Genomic DNA, 19158 nt, shown 5'->3' with positions numbered 1-19158 from the left:
CAACATATTGCTGCACAAATATGACTCATCCACTGATGTTTAACACGTTTGTTATCTGTTTGGACAAGAACTTATTTTCATAACATAGGAGTTGGCGTTATTGCTTTGAACAAGAAGGTTATGATTTCAGCCATGTTTGACAAAGGTTCTGTGGACTGATGTTACACCCCAATAATAATTATATGTACATATATATGTATATATGTACATATATGTATATATATGTACATATATATGTATATATATATATAATTCCAGTTTCTACAACTTCATTATGCCATATCTGAAACTGAATTCAAGATATCTAAAAGAGTCATAATGACGTTGTAGATCATATCTGAAACTGTAATTAGAGATAACTGTAATGACAAACCCCATACACATGAATGCCAAAAGTGCCGTCATTCTGACTAGTAAAAACTGAATTGCAGATATCTGTAACTGTAGTTTTGACTAGTAAGAATGACGTTGCAGATATTGGTAGTGAATAACCTACAAAATGTTAAAACCACTTGCCATATACCACATATAGTGTTTCTCTGTGTTACTGTGAATTTGTAAATCAACAAGAAAAAAGTGAAATGAGATATAGAACACGGCAAGACCTTTTTGTTAAAATGTGTAGGTGATAAAATCATCACAGACTCTACATGCAGTTAGAGCAGGTTGTCAGGGGATGTCTCTCTTCACTCATGTGAGTCAAAGGTTTCTCATGCAGGCGTGACTCATGGAGGCGTTAGATTAGTGTGTGATGACACATTTTAACTTTGAACACGCAATGACTCAAATTCAAACTCACTAAGACATGCGCAGCTGTGTATATGTTGTACATTGCACCTCATTTAAGAAAGTAAAGATAACAGCAAAAATCTGGTTATGGCATTAATTCACTCTTTTATTTACAGTTACGTTATATGACAAAAGAAACAGGAAGTTCAAGAAGAGTGCCTCCCCTCCCCATCCTCTGTCTCTTTCCTGTTTGTGAGGAGTGTTACCCTAATACTCAACCAGCTTTTTACAGATATCAGGATAAGCTTCAAAAACATCAAACTGCACCCCAAATATGTAAATATTAAAATAAATGTTGTGTTACAGAGCTTAAAGTGAACTTCCATTACACTGTTTATATACGTATCATAATTTCCACATCAACTCGATACTTTCAGTAACTCATCCAGCTCATCTTCTTTGCACTGAGGAAGTATTAAGAGAAGACTTATTCACACGGGCCGTGACCTAAGCGTTAGCTGAGCAGTGAATTCTGCAAATGCAACTTCTCACTTAAATGTTTTAGGCCGTCGCTATTTGTGAAATGAGGTCAGTAAATCCAGCCATTAATACAAATGGTAGTACAGTAAATTCAGTTTTAAGTGTAGATGTCAAACTGTTTTTACACATTGTTCACATATTAGACAGCCAACCTTTGCCCTCCCTGTCAGAAAACCCCACAGTGTGAGCAGATGTGAGCTGATTTTATGTTTTTAGGGTATATCCATGTCACCATTGGAGGCATGGGAGTGGCGTTTCTCCAAGTCACACCCAGCTCTGTTTTCAACATTCTCTTTGCTCTCCTCATTCTGATCCTCCGAGCCTGATCTCCTCCTGAGACGTAGCCCAGGATCTCTTTGAGTCGGGATCTGGAACGCTGAGAAAGAGCTTCCTAATGATGGTCTCTTCTCTAGAAGCAAGCAGAGCGACAACAAAACACTTGAGAAACAGGTTACAGCAGATTCGGCATCAGACTAGACTATGACTTTGCAGTTCAGAAGGATGATGAAATTAAATGTCAGTAAAAATAAAGAAATAACATTTACAGGGCATTCACAATTACACATTTTGTCTTCATAGGAAGAAAGAGACAGAGTGTAGAATTGAGTACACGGTGCAACACTGACACTGACCCAATGGGATTTAACAGTGGCATTTATGGTAAACAGTCTGTATTTATATCACACTTCTCTAGTCTTGATGACCACTCAAAGATGCTTTACACTACAGTTTTGCCACATATAACGCATCGATGTGCAGCACTTTTATCACACATCTATCACACCCATCCACACACTGTCAGCAGGAGTATTCTGGGGTCTTGCTCAGGGACGGACACCCAGGGAAACCCACAAACTTCTGGTTGGAAGACAACCCTCTCCATCACTTAGCAGGCACATACAAATTCAAATGTTGACTATAGCATCAAATATGTTACTGTTTTGGTTATAATAACTTCTTAATCTTGTATTGTTCTTCTCGGCGTTAAGTTGCATTACCGCACAACTGACACAGAACTTCACGTGTTGTGAGACACATACCTCCTGGTCCGATCGGTCGCATCAGTCTGTTCATCTGGACATTCCAGTGTTTGACGTTGGTGCTTGCTTGGCGAAGTTTCCTCTGTGCAGCCTGGTGGAGAAGCACAGGTACTCGTTGCATAACTGATAATCAGAATGATGAGTTATTTATCATAAGTGAAATAAATAGTGATGAAAGCTCCACACTGAAACCAACCAACTAAGATGTTAGAAAAAGCACATTTTCTGTGTAGAAGTCATTAAACTTCTTGTGAAATTACAGAAAAACACGTTGATTGATCCCCAACAACCATGTTCATATTTCCTCTAAGAAATAAAACAAATTAGACAAACAAGACGGATGCTCTTTCTTTCAGATGGGGTTTTGTGTTGTGGTTCTCACCACTACATCCTGATCAACTCTGTGCCGGTTGGCACGGACTTCCTCCAACTGCCTCTGTGCCTCATCCAGAGATCGAGACTTGACCTCCATTTCCTGCTTGAGCTCCTGCTTCTCCCTCTGTGTCTTCAGGATGTACTCCTCCTGTTCCTCCTGCAGAGCCATCAGTGCCTTCATCTTCTCCTCCTCCTCGGCCAGTAATCTGGACTCAACAGAGAACAAACAACATGACATCTTTTTTTTATCATTTAAGGTTTTAGGCAGAGTAAGAAAAGCTGCACAGGGCCTTAGGTGAGGTGTCTGCGGATCCATGTGATTAGTCATAATGTTTTAATGTGAAACATTTAGCGAGTGCAGGAACAGTAACACAACACTTTTGGTTGATGAAAACATGAAATAGCTTCCTCTGTTGGCAGGTCAACTTCCTCAGGAACATAATGCCACATAATGCAAACTCTTTTCAGCAGCGAAGCTTAATATATCATGTCTTCATCTTCCAGTACATTGTTTGCAAGCTCTAACCGTTAACACTACCTCTTATCATGCTGTGACAGTGTATGTGTGTTTGGTGGAGATGAGTGGTTACACTCTACCCTGCTTGAGCATAGCGGAAGGCCTCCTCGTCCAGCCTCGCTTTGATTTCCTGTTGCAGGGCCTCCTCCAAACGCTTCTGCATCTCCTCCAGCTCCTGGATTCTCTTCCTCTGCCTCTCTGCCTCCTCCTCTTTCAGGGCCATCTCTGCCTGCATACTGACTCGCGCCTTGAGACACAGGGACCGAAGAAGAAGGTGATGAACAGTCACAGATTTCTGCCTCTGAATTCAAACTATTTCTTCTCCTCCTCTGAACCCACTCTCACCTCCTCAGCTTCTCGCAGCTGGACCTCCAGAGCCCGCTGGAGCTGCTCATGCTGCTGACGCCTCCTCTGCTCATCCTGCTCCAGCAGGGCCTGAGCCTGCTTTTGTGCTTCCTTCAGGAGCTCAAGCTCTGCCAGCTTGCGCTCCCTCTCCTCCTGCAGGGCCCGCAACCTCTGCAGCTCTTCCTCCTTAGCATGTAGTCTCTTCTCCCGCTGCTCACGCTGTTCACGCCGCTTCAGTTTCAGATCTTTGTGCAGGGACTTTTTCCCCTCCACGTGCAGCCTGATAGCTGTCTGAATGGCTGTGGAGAGGATAAATCTTAGTGTCTTGAGATTGTAATAATCTGTTTATCTGTCAATCAACGATCAAAATCAGCTCCTCTGACCTGTAGTCCACTCCTGTCTCTGTTTGGTGTCTGAGGCGCTCATCTCATAAGACTTGGAGAGGGTTTTAAGACAAAACATGCATCTCTTCCCATCTCGGTCTGGCAGCACCTGTTCAGCACTCACTCTATTAGTAATTGTACCATCATCATGCTCTGATTTTTCTGTTTGACATTATGTTGTGACCATGTCTTAAATATACAGTGGTGAGGAGAAAAAGAAAAAACTGTGGTGAACTCACTGGGAAAAGGATGTTTTTGATCCATTTTGAACGACCAAACAATATCTGATCATCGTCTACTTCCTACAATAAAGCATGGTTTTAGAAGGGTTGATTGTATCTCTTTGGAGGAACACATAGTGCAGTGCAGAGTGCACTTGTGGGGTTAAAAAAAAAAGAAAAAGGCAGAACTTGACCAGATGTCTGTTTGTAAGAGCTCACTGTAGTACCACGTGACATCGTGATGGGCTAATAATTGACTCTGTGTTCACATCAAAAGCCACCAAAACAGCCAGAGAAACCACTGTTCTAAGAAGCTCTGAGGAAATGTATTCTCTGATTTATAACCACATTATAAATGATAAATTCTGTTTCCAAATGCTGTGCTGATTACCAACCTTTTTTGGATTAGGAAACCTGAATATGAAGCAATATTTAGTTGGGGACAGTATGAAACTTATTAGTGGGGAGCAATGTTCAGACACAAACACATTTTTTCTGTTTTTACTGAAGGGAGTAGAGTCTTACAATTCAGCATTGTAACAAAGCATTAAAAGGTTCAAATGTCCAGAAAATGTAATGTGTCATGTAAAGAAAGAGTGTCTGGCATGAATATAGATATGACATGGTAAACTATAAATTCTTTGTGTATTTTTTTTGTTTGTATTTTTTGAACTAAACAAGTTCAAAGGTATTGTGAATCTGACACTTTCCTCCCTACCCTTATATTTTTCATACACAGGTGCACAGGTTGTGTTTTACAAAGTCTTGATGAGATAAACTTTTCCAGCAATTCACAGGAGAAACAAATAATGAAAGGAAGTCACTGAAATAACTATCTGTCAGCCATCTTGTGCTCCTTTTCCGATTGATCTCACTCTGTGTGGTAGAGTCCCCACCCACAGGTTTGGAGCCTCTGTCTTAAAGAATATGAATTTACAGCTAACTGGTTAACATGTGGCAGAGCAGTGTATTTCTGAGGCCTGTTTTAACTCTTAGTATCTGTACTTTTATAAGTACTTTTTTTTTTTTTTTTTAAAGACACTGATTAGTTTGAATTTAAAAACAGTTAAACCTGTTTTAATCATCACAATGGCGTACAATGGCGTACAATGATCACTATCTATTTCTTTTATGCACTGTGTTTGAAAGACGATCATCTGTGGCCACTCACCTCCACACAGCAGTTCCCATCCAAAGCTATGTTTCCCTGGCAGTCTTTACGGTCCTCACTAGTGTAGTAAGACAAGTTACTCGGCCTCAGGGTGAACCAGCGTTCTTTCCAGTTTCTCCTCAGTTGGCCTTTTTTCCATAGATAACCCTGCATGTCATAACCCCAACACACACACATAGAGTCACCACCAAAGAGAAGGACATGCCAGGAGCAACACACGGCCGTCTGTTGACAGACGGTTGTCCTACCTCTTTGAGAACATCACCGACTATCTCCCTGTATACTTCTTCTATTGCCATGCTGATTATGCTCTTATCAATTCCTCTGGTTATCTTTCCTGAGTTCATCATCTCCAGAAAAATCCACACAGTGATGCCACTCCGCTGCACTGAATCTTGGGAGAAAAAGTCCTCTAATTCAACACAGTTGAACTCAATACTCATGCCCATGCATATTTTCTTGAGGAGGTACTCCACCTGAAGAGGGGGGAAAAAATGTGTGGAGATTGAGAATTAATGTAACACGAGTAATTTGAATTATAGGTTGTACTGCTTCGTCAACTCAACTTGACTCGATTTTCTTACAAAGATAGAGAATTTAGCTTCACAATAAAGTGTTTGATGGATGATAAAAATCAGTGGAAACAGGTTTATGCAATAATTTTTCACAAAGCATACGATTAAAGATGACATTTACTAATATTGGCCTTCTTGAAAAGTGCATTTCTTTTGTGTTGTTCTTCATTAAACCCACTATACATGGCACATATTACTATAAAAACCCACTCAATGGAGTGGCTGCGAGGTGCAAATACTGAAATGAAGCTGTATAATGTTTTGTTCAACTCATGCATGATAAAAACTACTCTGCCCTTGAAACTGAGGGCTTTCTCGTGGCGGCAGCTGTGACAAACACTCGACAGGAAACCAAAACTAGTTTGCAAGTGAGAATCAAGCCCACATTGCAGCAAGAAAAAAAAAAAAACACCATGCTCCATGATGCAAGGAACAAGGTTTCAGCTCAGAGTTAGTGATTGTAAGAGATCCAATAGCGTTTTTTTTAGGTCGCAAATTACTGACTGCCTTCTTTGTTGTTAACAACAGAGCAAAGTAAGCTGAAAGAGTAGTGTGACTAAATTTAGAAACAAGCATGATCTACTCTGACTGCAAAAACGTGTTGTCTTAAAATAGGATTTTACAACTGGGTATCCCTTTCAATGTAAGCATCTTCCATTTTGTCTTACCTCATCAGGAACCATAACCAGAGGGTATTTGTCCTCAGACAGAAAATTAAAGAGACACCAAAGTCGAAAAGCATCCTTTTCTGGCAGAACTGTGCTGCTGTTTCTGTCTGTCTGGTAGTTTTTCTTTGCCGTAAGAGTCCAACAGAGTTCATCTACGCTTTCCTTCGTAAAAGAGCCTTCCACAACCTGTGACAACAAAAGGCAGCAACTGAGAAAACAAACCAACAACGACGACTACAGCATCCTACTCTCTTAAAGAGCATGTGGCTGCGTTTTAATCACCTTATCCAAAATGTATTTGTTGAGATAAGGCATATAGCCTTGACTGGAAACTGGACCATCATCGTCATCTCTAAAGTGCTCCTCCAAAGCGACGGGGTCATGTGGGATACACAGGACCGTGCACAGATTGTGGGATAATACCTGTGAAATCACAACAGGACAAACATTCTGTATTCAAAACTGTGACAAAAATGTAATAAATCAACGTGAAAATGGGAACAAAGTTGGTCCAGACTGCAATGAAAAGTGTCAGTTGGAAAAATCATTACAATCCTCAGTCTGACTTTGATTAGTGTGAACTTAAACATGCACAATATGCCAATATGTAATAATAGTATAAATAACTATAGTAATAATAATCTATCTATCTATCTCTCTAGTTGAATTGGGTTGCAGTGGAAAACACCTGTGGTTTAAAAAACTGAACAAAATGATCATTTTGATCTACAGGGAGCTAGTGTTGAAGTAAGTGTTACTTTTTTCTTGCCCATGCGTTATTATGACGACATAGAAGAGAAAATAGAACATCATCCTTAAAGATGAATCAAGTCAAACTAACAGGACTGTGAAGAAGGTATATACAGAGAAGTTTGAAGAATGTTGTGCTTCACATTGATTCAATAACGTGAACTGAGACATGTGTATGATTTCTTTTAGTAAAGGGTAACATTCCACGTACGACTTTATTTTAGCCAATAAAATCAGTCTTGTGCCTTCAACTGAGACATTTCTTCCACTGAATACATGCATCATTTACAGATAATTGTCACATTTTATCAGACAACCAGTCTCCGTGTGTTGAGCCATAACCACATCCTGTCGCTGCTCTCCATTGCAGTACAACATCTGCCAGTGTTGAGGCCACAGCGTGTGAAGCGCTTGCCTGCAGTGGAACATGTTTTAAGAACATGGTGCCTGTAACACAGGCTGCATACATGAGCGGGATAAGCCATGTCATGAGGCTGAGTGAGTCGCTGTGAGCCGGGGTTGGCAGGCAGGGAACCTGGAGGAGGCTAGAAGTGAAGTCTGACCCACAGCAAGACCAAGTGACATAACAATGAGATCAACAGAAATACAGCTTCTTCAGCTGAAGCCCCGTAGCAAGAAACAACAATCACCAACATGTTTCCACTTTGTCCTCGCTCTCACTGAAACAATGTTCTTTTGACAAACACAGACTCATGTTGTGAACATACTCTATTCAACAGGCTGTTCTCTGGGCAGGTCCCAGTGCCAGAAGACCCTTTGCACTACAAGCTGGTACATGGAGGCCCAGTGTAAGCACAGCCTGGAGATGAGGGCTCCCATTCATATACAAACTGAGAGCAAACTGTTACTCACTCGTGCTGCTGACAGACAGAGGTGCATATTGTGCTCTCGTTCAGCACTGAAACATTTTTACCAGTAATAAAGGGAACACATTTTGTTCCTTGTTGAGCAGAATGCGGCTCAAAAAAAGTTTCTTTCACACAGGAAATGTTGACGATAAGTAAAATCAGATTGTCTTCACCCTCGTATAGCAAAGCACACGATCAGATATAATAAATAGTAAATAACATATGGATTTGTGACATTTAGTTTGCTTCATGTTCTCAACCCATCTTCCTCAGAGTGAGCCCACACGATGACATATGAAGTGAGTTAGGAAATGAGGCAGCAGAATTTAAAAAAAGAGAGACTGATTTCTCATATCAAATGTGGAAAATGTAACTGAAGATCCATCTTCTGTGTGGAGGAGCCTTCACTCACCTTCAGCTGAGACTTAGACACCTTTCCACTCTTCTCCAGGTCCAGGGCTGTAAAGCCGTACCAAATAGACTTGAGCAGCTCAGACCGCAGGTCCATTTTTGCAGCAGTGTTACTTTCTGGTTTCCTCCTCTGTCTCTTCTTCTTCTTCCCTCTGCTGTTGACACAGGGCCCCAGGGTGACAGACAGACACCTACATACACAGTGTTGCTGCTGTCAGCCAAGCATGAGGTTTTAGCAGTCTGCTGGCAGCGACACCTGCTGGACATCTACAGTAACTGACAGAGTGGGAGTGTCTTGTTTACACCCTGGCATCGACACATTTTCTAAATTATGGGAAAACCACATTTCAGTTTATTGAGATGATGAAAATGCCCTCATATGTGGACTGCATGGGGCCTACTACTATTTACCTGGACTTGTTTAAATCACACATATTAACAGACTAAGTCACAAACGTTCAGCTTTTCAATCTCTATTTAGTCATGTCACTGGAGTTATAATAATTGATTCTTTTTCTAGCCTTTGAATTTATGTACAGTATGTTCTTAACCAACGTGCATGTGTGAATGTGTGTACAACTTGACAGGATCACTTAACTTCCTACTTCAAAGTGTTTCTTGCACATTTATTGCACACATTATGTATTGATCATGTCATAATCCTAATCAATTAAGTAGCTTAACTGATTGGGGAATTATTGTATTGGATGGTAATATGATGTAGTTTTAGTATTTTGAATAATACAAAAATACTGAATTTTATTTTGATAGTGTACACTGTGACAAGTAAGTGTCGGGGGGTGGAGTGGCTCAGTGGTTAAGACCGGTACCCTGTGTGTGAAAGACATTATGGTTGCAAGTTTGACTCCACCCCTGGCTGATTGTACTCAATTCCATTTTAAGTGACTTTGTATAAAAGCATCTGCTACATGACATGTAAAGTAAATATCTCACACACACACACATTTATGTATACATACAAATTAAATATGTATAAATACATACATACACTACCAGTCAAAAGTTTGGACACACCTTCTCATTTAATGGTTTTTCGTTATTTTCAAGACTAATTGCATTGTAGATCCTCACTGAAGGCATCAAATGAACATGAATATGAATGAACACATATGGAATTATGAAGTAATCAAAAAAGTGTGAAATAACTCAAAACCTCAAAGTAGCCACCCTTTGCTTTGTTCACAGCACTACATCTATCGATCTATCTATCTATCTATCTATCTAGCTATCTATCCTACTTTACTACTTTGGGGGGAGGTCGCGGTAAAAAAAAAAAAAAAAAGGTCGTTGAAACGACTTTCGCGTCGTTGCCATGGAGCTGTTTATGAAACTCTGTTGCTCATTGGTCAACAGTGTCGTCATGACAAAAGCGAGCGCTCTCATTGGCTGCTGCGGCTTCCTGTTGCAGCCAATGGCGGGGCGCGCTTTTTACAAACCGCTGTGAGTCCAGGAAGTTGACAGGCCGCCGCGGTGTGGGAACACAGAGACAACAGGGGATCTTTAAATCTGCAAAAACGCCAGGAAAATCACAATATTTGGGATAATTGCTGTCAAAAAGACTTCACTGGACGGGTTGGAGGAAGCAACACTGGCCGTTTATGTTGAGAAAGTATGTAAAATAGGTCGTAAACAGCTTTATGTACGAAGGTAGTATGTTCTCCTGATAAAAGACTGGTCGAGTGAAAGCTAATGTCTCCTGGTGGCTTCACACTGAGCACAGACTTCACTACTTTCACTTGTGCTCTATTAGTTAGCCGTGTGTTAAGAAGTGTGTTATTCCTTTGACTGATTTTTGTTTTTGTTAATTTTCCTCAGAGTTGTCGATTGGCATCAAGTAATCACAGTCTGATTGTTTTTGTCTTCTTGTTGTGTATCTTCATGTCTGGTTGCTCATGTTTCGTTTGTTTCTTCCATAACTTGCTCCTGCAGTCCTTCCTTTTGTCCCTCTGTCATCATTATGGATCCGTCTGCAATTCTTCGTCTGCAAAGTCGGAACAAAATTCACAGCGACTTTCTGAGGTAAGCCAGTCAGTTCATGTCAGGTTTGACTTATTTTTTTTGAATCACTTGTCACTGACCTGAATTTAAACTCCAGCCCCCTTTTTCTTTTAGAGCTTTCTTGTTCAGCTGATTGAGTTTACACTTTTGACTTCACCTTTCTTACATAAATGTGATACTTGTTGAAACATGTTTAAATTGAAATGCAAAGTTAGTTGTGTAACACATGTTGTATGAGGATTCATTACCATTGGAGTTTAGGGCTGCAATGAGTAATGATTATTAATCGATTACTAAATTAATTGTCCACTAATTTCATAATCTATTATGATTTTTCAGCTCCTTCAATGTGAATATTTTCTTTATTGCTCCATATAACAAATAAATCATTAAAACAGAGTCATTTTGATCAACATTTTTCCACATTTTGTGGACCAAACAAGTACTCTGTTATGAAAATAATCCAAATGGTAGAAATGGGACTCACTACTACTCATTGCAGTTTGCATTGCTGTGCTTTCTGCACCCAAAGCTCTCCCTATTAAGCACAAATGCACTGGGGAACCAAATGAGACAACAATACAACCCCCCCACCCCCCACTACCAGCAGAAATGATGTACTGTGCCTTTAAACCCTGCTTGGCTCTAGGCCTGCCACAGCTCCACTGAAGCATGCTTTGTTAGTTTCAGGGTCATCAGCCAGGGGAACCACAATTTATAGAACATATTATGGTGGAACAGTGAGCAGGGATGTCTCCCTGAACCCCTGTGTAGATATCTTGTCTCAGGATTTGCCGGCGCTCTATGTCTAGTCAGATAAAGCCAGAGCTAAAGGACCGCTTTCTCGAGATTTCCCTCAGGGTGTTGTAAAGCTCCTTGGTGTTCATAGAGACATGATGTTAATTTACCCACACTTTTTTCAGCTGCACATGCAAATTCTTAGTTTAACCACATCACAGATATCTTCTGTTGGATTCAGATCTAATGACCGATTAGGCTGTAGTCAAACACACTGAAGTCAATGTCATGACCATTAGACCATTAGAAAATGGTGAACATAAATGGAACCAAGTGGTCAGCTGCAATCCTTGTTACTAAGGGGCCTAAGATTCCCCCACACCATGTTGTTGACACGAAAAAAAAGAGATTATTTAGACCAGCTTATGTTTTTGCAGTTTTCAGTGTCCACTTCAGCTTCAGAGTAGAAGTTTTTTTAGGTCACAAACAGCAATTGGGTTACACACAGTTCCTGACCTGTATCTGCATGATTCCACGTCGATATAATTGGCAGTTTTAATACATGACTTGTTTTTTTCCACACAGAATGAAGAATGAACATAATAAAATTCCAGCAGACGCAAAGTCTTCAAAGCTAGTGTCTGCACCTCACCTTTCCAAACAAGACGGCGAAAACAAAGATCCAGGAAGCTCAGAGTTGAGCAGAAAGGCTCCTGCACGAGCCGGCATAAGCCGGCTTCCTGTCCTTGCAAAGTCGCTTCATCTCCAGACTCCCTTCGACTTCAGTCAGTCCCACAGTCGGTGGGAAGAGAAACCTCTGGCTGTAAGTGTCTCCCTTTTGTTCTGCATCTTTATAAGCGGATGACTGTTTGAAATGTAACACTGTCATTTTACTACAGGGTAAATCTAAGAAGAAAAAGCCATGCACCAGGCCTGTGCCTTTTAACCTGTCTCAGCCAAAGAGTTCAACGACCAGGAAAAATCAACAGCCTGCATCTGTGCCACAGTCACAGACTGGCACTCATGCTGTCCAGCTCAAAAACAATGCTCATCTAAAGCACCAAAACATACATTCTAAACCCTCTAAGCATCCAGCAGTGTTAAACTGCCACATGGACTCAACACAAAAGTCTCATGGAAAGACTACAGAGAATATGTCCCACCTGCTGGGACAGTCTCGTCCTCCCAACACTTCTAAAGCTTCAGCACTGAGTAACACACGGCCTCCGATCAGTTCATCTTCTACTTCTGCACACCCTGCTCTTACTAACTGCCTGGAAAACATGAACCTGCTCAGCCTTAAGGATTCAACCAAGATAAAGCAATCGAGCCAGAACACTGAGCTTTCAACTGGTAAGTGAAAACATTCCTTTTTTTGACATCTGCCTCTTACATGTCCAGCTTTGAAAACATTTTTGTTTACAGTTGGTATTAAGTCTTTTAATGTAGCTTTTGTTTTATTTGTCAGTGTTTTGGGCTGTTCTCCCTGGACTGTAACATCAGCTGTAACATTTCTATGGGTGGATAAATGTATCTAGTCTGTACACTAACACAATCATAGCCTATTATTTGATTAGCATTGTCATTGGTTACCAACTCCCTTTTTTAGTTTGTGATTTCATTTTTTTATTTTGTCCTTCTGAAAAAATAATAATCAACATTGTTTCTTTTTTCAAGGTTGATTATTTTTTGTTTTTTATGTGTTTCAGTCAAAGGGGAGAACTTCCAGCCCGACCACGTGGCTTTCCTCAGTATCCTCCGTAATGAGGGAATAAAGGCCACAGGTCTGGGATCCACAACTCCACAGTCCAAATCATATAACTATTTGGTGCGTTGGTTTGATTGTTGTCATTTACTTTTGGTCCCAAGAGTTTAATGATGGGTTAGTTTATCTAATTTTCAGTATTTTATACCAACAAAAATGTAATTATAATCTGTGTCTGCTGGTGATTCTCGCGTTTGCAGCCCCAGCGAGTGTCAGTGATGAAGAGTCGACAAAAAGTAGGAGCCACCACAGGTAAAAATGCGAGTCTTTTCTTCACACATTATGTATGCTAGAAAATATTGGCTAAGAACATGGAAAAAAAAATCACAACAATAGAGTAAAGATAAAAACAGTCTCTCTCCAGTTTTATGTTCAGGATTTTTTTCAGGTGTGTCTTAAAAACATGGCTCAATGACGCACCTCCTCCACTTCTTTGTGCTACAGGAATATCAAAGTTGGTGCAGTTTTCCCCGGATGCCACCGCTCTACAAAGTATCCTCCAGAATGAGGGGGTGACCGCTGGAGGACTTGTTGGTGCCACACCACGGATATCTGTGTGTCCGTCAGGCAGAAGCACATCAGTCTACACAGTATGAACACATTAAACATGTTTTCCTCTTCTTCATCCTTCATCCATGCTCCATTTGTGGCAGCTCTGTTTCTTTTATGAATACTACACAAACACACATTGTCATCTTCTGTGTTGCTTCCCCTCTCAGGCTCGGAGAGTGCCCCTCAGGAAAAATCATGCAGAGGCGACAGGTGGACCAGTGGGTAAGACACGGCAGTCTTGTTTGGTATTTTACGAAAGTCTGTACAAAAGCTAATCCTTAATATTTCCTAGCCACCCGCAGAGATGATGTGTATTTCTTTTAAATAGGGCTAAAAGCTTTCAAACTGAAATCGCAATTTAAAACAATGTTTTTAGCAAATCATAAAGACTGCAATTCATTTGTTCTATTATTGATTGGTTTGTGTTTTGTGCACATTTGTGTAACTACATGTCTGTCAGACACTAGTGGCCTTTAGTTTGTTAGGTGAGATGATTTTGCCCTGAAAATTTCTCTTACCTTGATGCAAAAATGCACAGAAAAACTCCTAAAGATGAGGAAATGAAGTAGAGAAGAAGGACAGAAGGAAGAGCAGACTCCTGCTGTGGGGCTGCAGTTACCACTGATAAAGAGAGATGGAGACAGAGAGCAGGACTGTGGCTAAACCAGCTTTGACATTGTGTACAGTACGATGTTAATCTGTGACCATGATGGTGAAAATGTTGCTTGTCGACATGTTTGTAGAGCATTTATGTAAGATGTTTGTACAAACACTGACGTTGCCTCTCTGTATGCGTGTTGAACAATAAGTTTGATACAGCAGCCCTGCCCACCAGCAGAAAAACCCTCTGCACACTTGAATTCTGACATGACTCAGCTGTTTTGTCCTCAGCAGTAACTTCCAAAGAGACTCCACTGAGGACATGGACTCCACAGAGAGTCCGCGACACCAGACGTCAGCCCATATCTGCTATGGTCTGTATGCTTGTACTCTATGCTGACATTATCATCATATTTTCACTTCTCATTTGTCATCTCATAATCCTGCTCTTTTCAGAAATGGCATCAGTCGACAAAACAGACGCCGTTTGTCGGCACTCCGGGACTGAAGAGCTGCAAAACCGACCTTCAGCCACAGCAGGAGGTGAGAGCGGGGAATTATGTCCTTCCTTTATACAATTACACAAATCTGTGGCTTAGAAGAACAATTTCTGATGGTAAAAGTAAGAAGACCGGTTTAAAGTCAGACTCTCTATCAACGTTTCCTCACGTTTCTCCAAGATGTTTGGAGAGTTAAGATCTAGATGAATGAGAATCTACAAAAATTTGATTCTTAGTTGAATTCAAATTTTACTTTTATTTTAAATAATCTGCCATGATTAATGCCAATAATCACAAGACTTTTTTGACATGGGGTGGATGAGGAAGATATTACACCAGCAAGGACAGCCGACCAACTTAATGTACTAAAAGTCTGTTTATAAATAAATAATACCTTTCCTAAATAAATACAGAGATAAGCATTTGAAGGGAAAAGTTGGCAGATTTTAAAAACACCTCTGTAGCACAGGACAAACTGCAATAAATGCACTTTGAAACAACAAGCAAAGTAATAAGAATTATTATTATTTGTATGGCTTTCTTTTTTTGTTAGCAGGAAGTCGTCCAGAGATTATTTGATGATCAAGATGAGGACCCGGAAGAAAACGCGACACAAAAACATCCTGACACACAAACTGACCAGCTCACAGTTCAAGCCTCAAGTGTAAGAAGTCAAAACGGAACGTCTCTTTATCTAGTTTCAGAAGACTTCTTGATAAATCACAGTCATGTTTTGTTTCCCACTCTCACTTGTTTAGACCAAACCCCACTGCGAAGAAAAGTTTGAGAAAAGCAAGGCTAACACGAGTGAGGAGGAGGAGAAGAAGGAAGAGGAAGAGGAGAGGGTGGGACGACAGCCATTCCTCCAAGCACCAGAGAGACAGTCGGTCATTTTTTTCTCCACAGGCAAAAATCTAACCAGAGCTCCACATTTTGAGAAGCAGAAGAGTTCATGTGATCAGCAGCAGCAGCAGCAGCATCAGCAGCAGCAGGGGCAGCAGGGGCAGCAGCAGCAGATGCCATGTGTGTCAGAACCGCCCTGTCGCGTCAACCCTTCACTCCAGAGTCTGCACAGAGGTAACACTGACATATTACATCCCATAATAAACATTAAACATGACAAACCCTTATAATACTGTATTCATCTAAATATGCAAGCCCTGCGCCCCTTATATTGGATGAATACATAGATATAAGATAAATAAATGACTCACAGTTGACATGGAGTGATGTACCTTGGGTGTTTGTAGCCTTAATTTTGCTAGACTAGTGGAGTATGAATATGTGTAGCTATAAAACTGTGGAAAGTGGGTTTTATAGCTACACATGTTCAGAAACCCCTGGAAACTCCCACTAGTCTAACAAAATGACAATCACCCAAGATGCATCACTAGTGTGTAGCTATAAAACGGTGGAAATTGGGTTATGTTCCAGGAAATATTTAAAACAGGAAATTCAAAATAAGCGTCTTTGTCTTAAACAAACACCCGAGTGGAAACAAGCAAAACTGGTTTGACATTGTTTTATTTTACTTTTTTGAATTGCATTAAAATAAGTGGGTCGTCTTATAATCATAACTGTTTTTATTTCTTCACCCTCAAGTACTTTCATTTGTACAGGGACAGTGCACCATATTTCACGTGAATGTTATTATTTGATGTATTTGAATTCGTCCACATTGGCAGCGTTTCCCCTAGAATGATTTATTTTCAGCAGCCGTGCTGTTTTTTCGGTGTCCATGAAGACAAATCAAAAAAGGTTTTGAACTAAATGGTCTCATAATCATTATTAGCCTAACAATCATTGATATTAATCATGTGTGAAATTTCCGCGGTGCTATAATCTAGGAGCAGTGGCAGACTGCTGCTAAAGGGGAGTGTAGTGGAAACCCTGGCTTATGATGCCACTCTGTTAAAACCCACAGACACCGTTGTTCCAAAGACTTGTGGTCTGAGTCGTGCAGTGGCGTTGCTGCGTAAGCGTCTTCCTCCTCTGGAGGAGCTGCGTATGGATGAAGAGGTGGCCACCTACACTTCCGTGTCTGTCCACGCTGCTCAAGGGTTTGTTCTGCCCCGGCCTCGCTGTGGAAACCCACTGGCCTCCATCCTGCACTTTGAAGAATCCTGCGTGAGTACACCTCATCATTATTATTATTATTATTGTGTGTATACAGCGGCAGCACAGGGCGGACAGCGACCAGAAGCTCTTATCCCGTCAAACTGCAGAACTAGCATTTCTTTTAAAAAACTAGAATTCACTTTTGAAACATACTTCCTTGTAGGGCTGAACGATCTTGAATTAATATCTAAATGCGATTGGGATATGATTCATGATATCAGAGGGAATGGTCATTTTTACATCATTATTCTCATTTTATTAAAAAAAACATTTAAAAGGATTAATGTGTGATATGTGTGCAGCTCGGTGAGAAATATAGAAGATGTGTAATAATAATAATAATTCTTCTAAAATGATATTTTGACACATTTTGGCTTGAACAAATATTGCGTCTCCTGCGATTTAAAAATTGCAGTAAGCTGTATTGCGATTTCGATAAAATGTGGATTAATTGTTCAGCCCTACTTCCTTGTGTTTTAATCTGGCTTTGTTGCTCATTTTAATACAAATGTTACTCTTGTTTTCCAGAGATTTGTTCCGATTAGCTTCGATGTCTCCTCTCGTCCATCTTCTCCACTCAGCTCATGATTTGCACTACAAGTACACAAATGACGTTTGTCTAACACTGTTATATGCTGCTGGTATCATTTTTTTTTTTTTTTTTTCTTAAACTCCTAAATCCTTTCGTCATTTAAATGTTTATTACTGTTTTCAAAAGATGCTTTCCTAAAGAAAATCACTGGCGTTATGTTTGTTAAATGAGAATCTTTAATTCTGCAGATGCTCATGTGCGATAATCCCAAAACTGAATATGGGAAAATGACATGTTGCAAAAGGTCAATGAAGAAGACTGACTTCATCAGTGTTACAGCTGTAGTATACAAAGAGATGATGATGATGATGATGTGTGTGAACATTTTCATTAGTTATTTGTTATTTTTAACAAACCTGCATTTTGTGTGGACTGAAAAGGATTGAAGATGTATAGTGTTTATAATAAATGTGGATTTGTAACTTGTGAGCCATTTATGATCATTCTTTTTTGAAAGTGTTTGAAAGAGCAAAAAAATAGTGTTCATATAAATATTAAATATAGTGTTTAATTGTTTAATTGTTTAATTGTAGATCTGAGAAAAAAAATCCAAACATTTTCATTTGCAAAGAAAAGATTCACTAAATAGCGTATTGTCTACACCAGGCAGGGCCACATAGAGACAAACAACCATCCACTCTCACATTCACACCTATGGTCAGTTTAGAGTGTCCAATTTACCTAATCCCCAAATCTGCATGTTTTTGGACTGTGGGAGGAAACTGGACAACCTGGAGAAGACACTCGCACACACGGGGAGAACATGCAAACTCCATGCAGAAAGGCCCTTGTTCTGACTGGGTCATGAACATAAGCTTAAACAGTGTAGACAAAAGTCCCAAACGTTGTTCTCTAAACTTTACTGAATAAACCTGCATGGGGCATTTTGACCCCTGGGAAGTTGCCTGCTGAAAGAAAATGCTAAATTGAGTATTGAGTATCCCTTTAACTATCAACACAGTAATCAGATTGTTTCTCCTCTCAGGATTTCATGCTGTTGTTCAAAAGTGAAGCCCATCACATGACTTTACAAAAGTATTTGGCCACACCTGTTTTTCAGACTTTATGCTTTAGGTTTTTAGGCTTTAGGAAGGTATGCTTCCAAAGTTGTAGCAACAGTGTGAGGAATATGACTGTGCTCCAGTGCACAAAGCACAGATCCCTGATCTCAACCCCATCAAGACCCTTTGGGATGAACTGGGACAGAGATTATGAGCCAGGCCTTCTCGTCCAACATCAGTGTCTGACCTCATCGATGATAGAAACACTTCAAAATCTTGAGGAAAGTCTTTTAAGAACACTGGGAACTCCATATTAAATTACTGTATATGTATTTGAACACGTCATTACAGTCCCTGTTGATGTTATGGTCAGCGGTCTCAATACGTTTGTCCATATACTGTTCCCTCTGGTGTTACAAGATACACATATGGGTGACACTGTATCCTGTTCAGATAGATGGAAGTATTTGTATTACATACTGTATTACATACTTTAAAGTTCATGTGTAAAAGTCACCCTTCTGTGGGTCAGCATTTTTCATTTAGGTGGCAAAATGTCCAACAGTGATGTCAAACCATCCCATACATGTCTGTGTAGCACACATTATTGACAGAGCAATAAAAGGAGGTAATCTGATATTCCACACCAAACTGAAAAGTTTTAAGTTCAAGATGAATT

At 40.2% G+C, this 19158-nt stretch overlaps 2 protein-coding genes across 6 annotated transcripts; one reads left to right on the top strand and one right to left on the bottom strand.

Moving 5' to 3' along the window:
- Positions 1-869: 869 nt before the first annotated feature.
- On the bottom strand, positions 870-8783 carry LOC131469167 (differentially expressed in FDCP 6 homolog). Of its 2 annotated transcripts, XM_058644080.1 has the most exons (12): positions 8596-8783; positions 6847-6987; positions 6565-6750; positions 5570-5797; positions 5322-5468; positions 4169-4231; positions 3930-4038; positions 3547-3845; positions 3282-3448; positions 2692-2890; positions 2310-2400; positions 870-1678 (listed from the first exon to the last, which is right to left on the bottom strand). In XM_058644080.1, exons 1-12 carry the CDS (start codon positions 8689-8691, stop codon positions 1482-1484), a joined length of 1923 nt encoding a protein of 640 aa, XP_058500063.1. In that variant the 5' UTR covers positions 8692-8783; the 3' UTR covers positions 870-1481. The 2 variants fall into 2 exon arrangements, with proteins under 2 accessions (XP_058500063.1, XP_058500064.1); XM_058644081.1 differs by lacking the exon at positions 4169-4231.
- Positions 8784-9955: 1172 nt separating this feature from the next.
- On the top strand, positions 9956-17907 carry troap (trophinin associated protein). 4 transcript variants are annotated; one of them, XM_058641891.1, is made up of 14 exons: positions 9956-10224; positions 10545-10634; positions 11937-12174; positions 12251-12704; positions 13061-13179; positions 13317-13368; positions 13561-13706; positions 13836-13890; positions 14545-14642; positions 14725-14811; positions 15325-15432; positions 15527-15845; positions 16693-16895; positions 17415-17907. In XM_058641891.1, the coding sequence occupies exons 1-14, from the start codon at positions 10214-10216 to the stop codon at positions 17472-17474; spliced, it is 2040 nt and encodes a 679-aa protein (XP_058497874.1). In that variant the 5' UTR covers positions 9956-10213; the 3' UTR covers positions 17475-17907. The 4 variants fall into 4 exon arrangements, with proteins under 4 accessions (XP_058497874.1, XP_058497873.1, XP_058497876.1 ...); XM_058641890.1 differs by having other exon boundaries at positions 15322-15432; XM_058641893.1 differs by having other exon boundaries at positions 9957-10224; positions 14563-14642; positions 15322-15432.
- Positions 17908-19158: the final 1251 nt, after the last annotated feature.

Source organism: Solea solea, chromosome 11, assembly GCF_958295425.1.
Source record: "Solea solea chromosome 11, fSolSol10.1, whole genome shotgun sequence".
Classification (NCBI taxonomy): domain Eukaryota; kingdom Metazoa; phylum Chordata; class Actinopteri; order Pleuronectiformes; family Soleidae; genus Solea; species Solea solea.
Note: the sequence above shows the minus strand (reverse complement) of the source record. Positions and strands in the feature narration are given on the sequence as shown.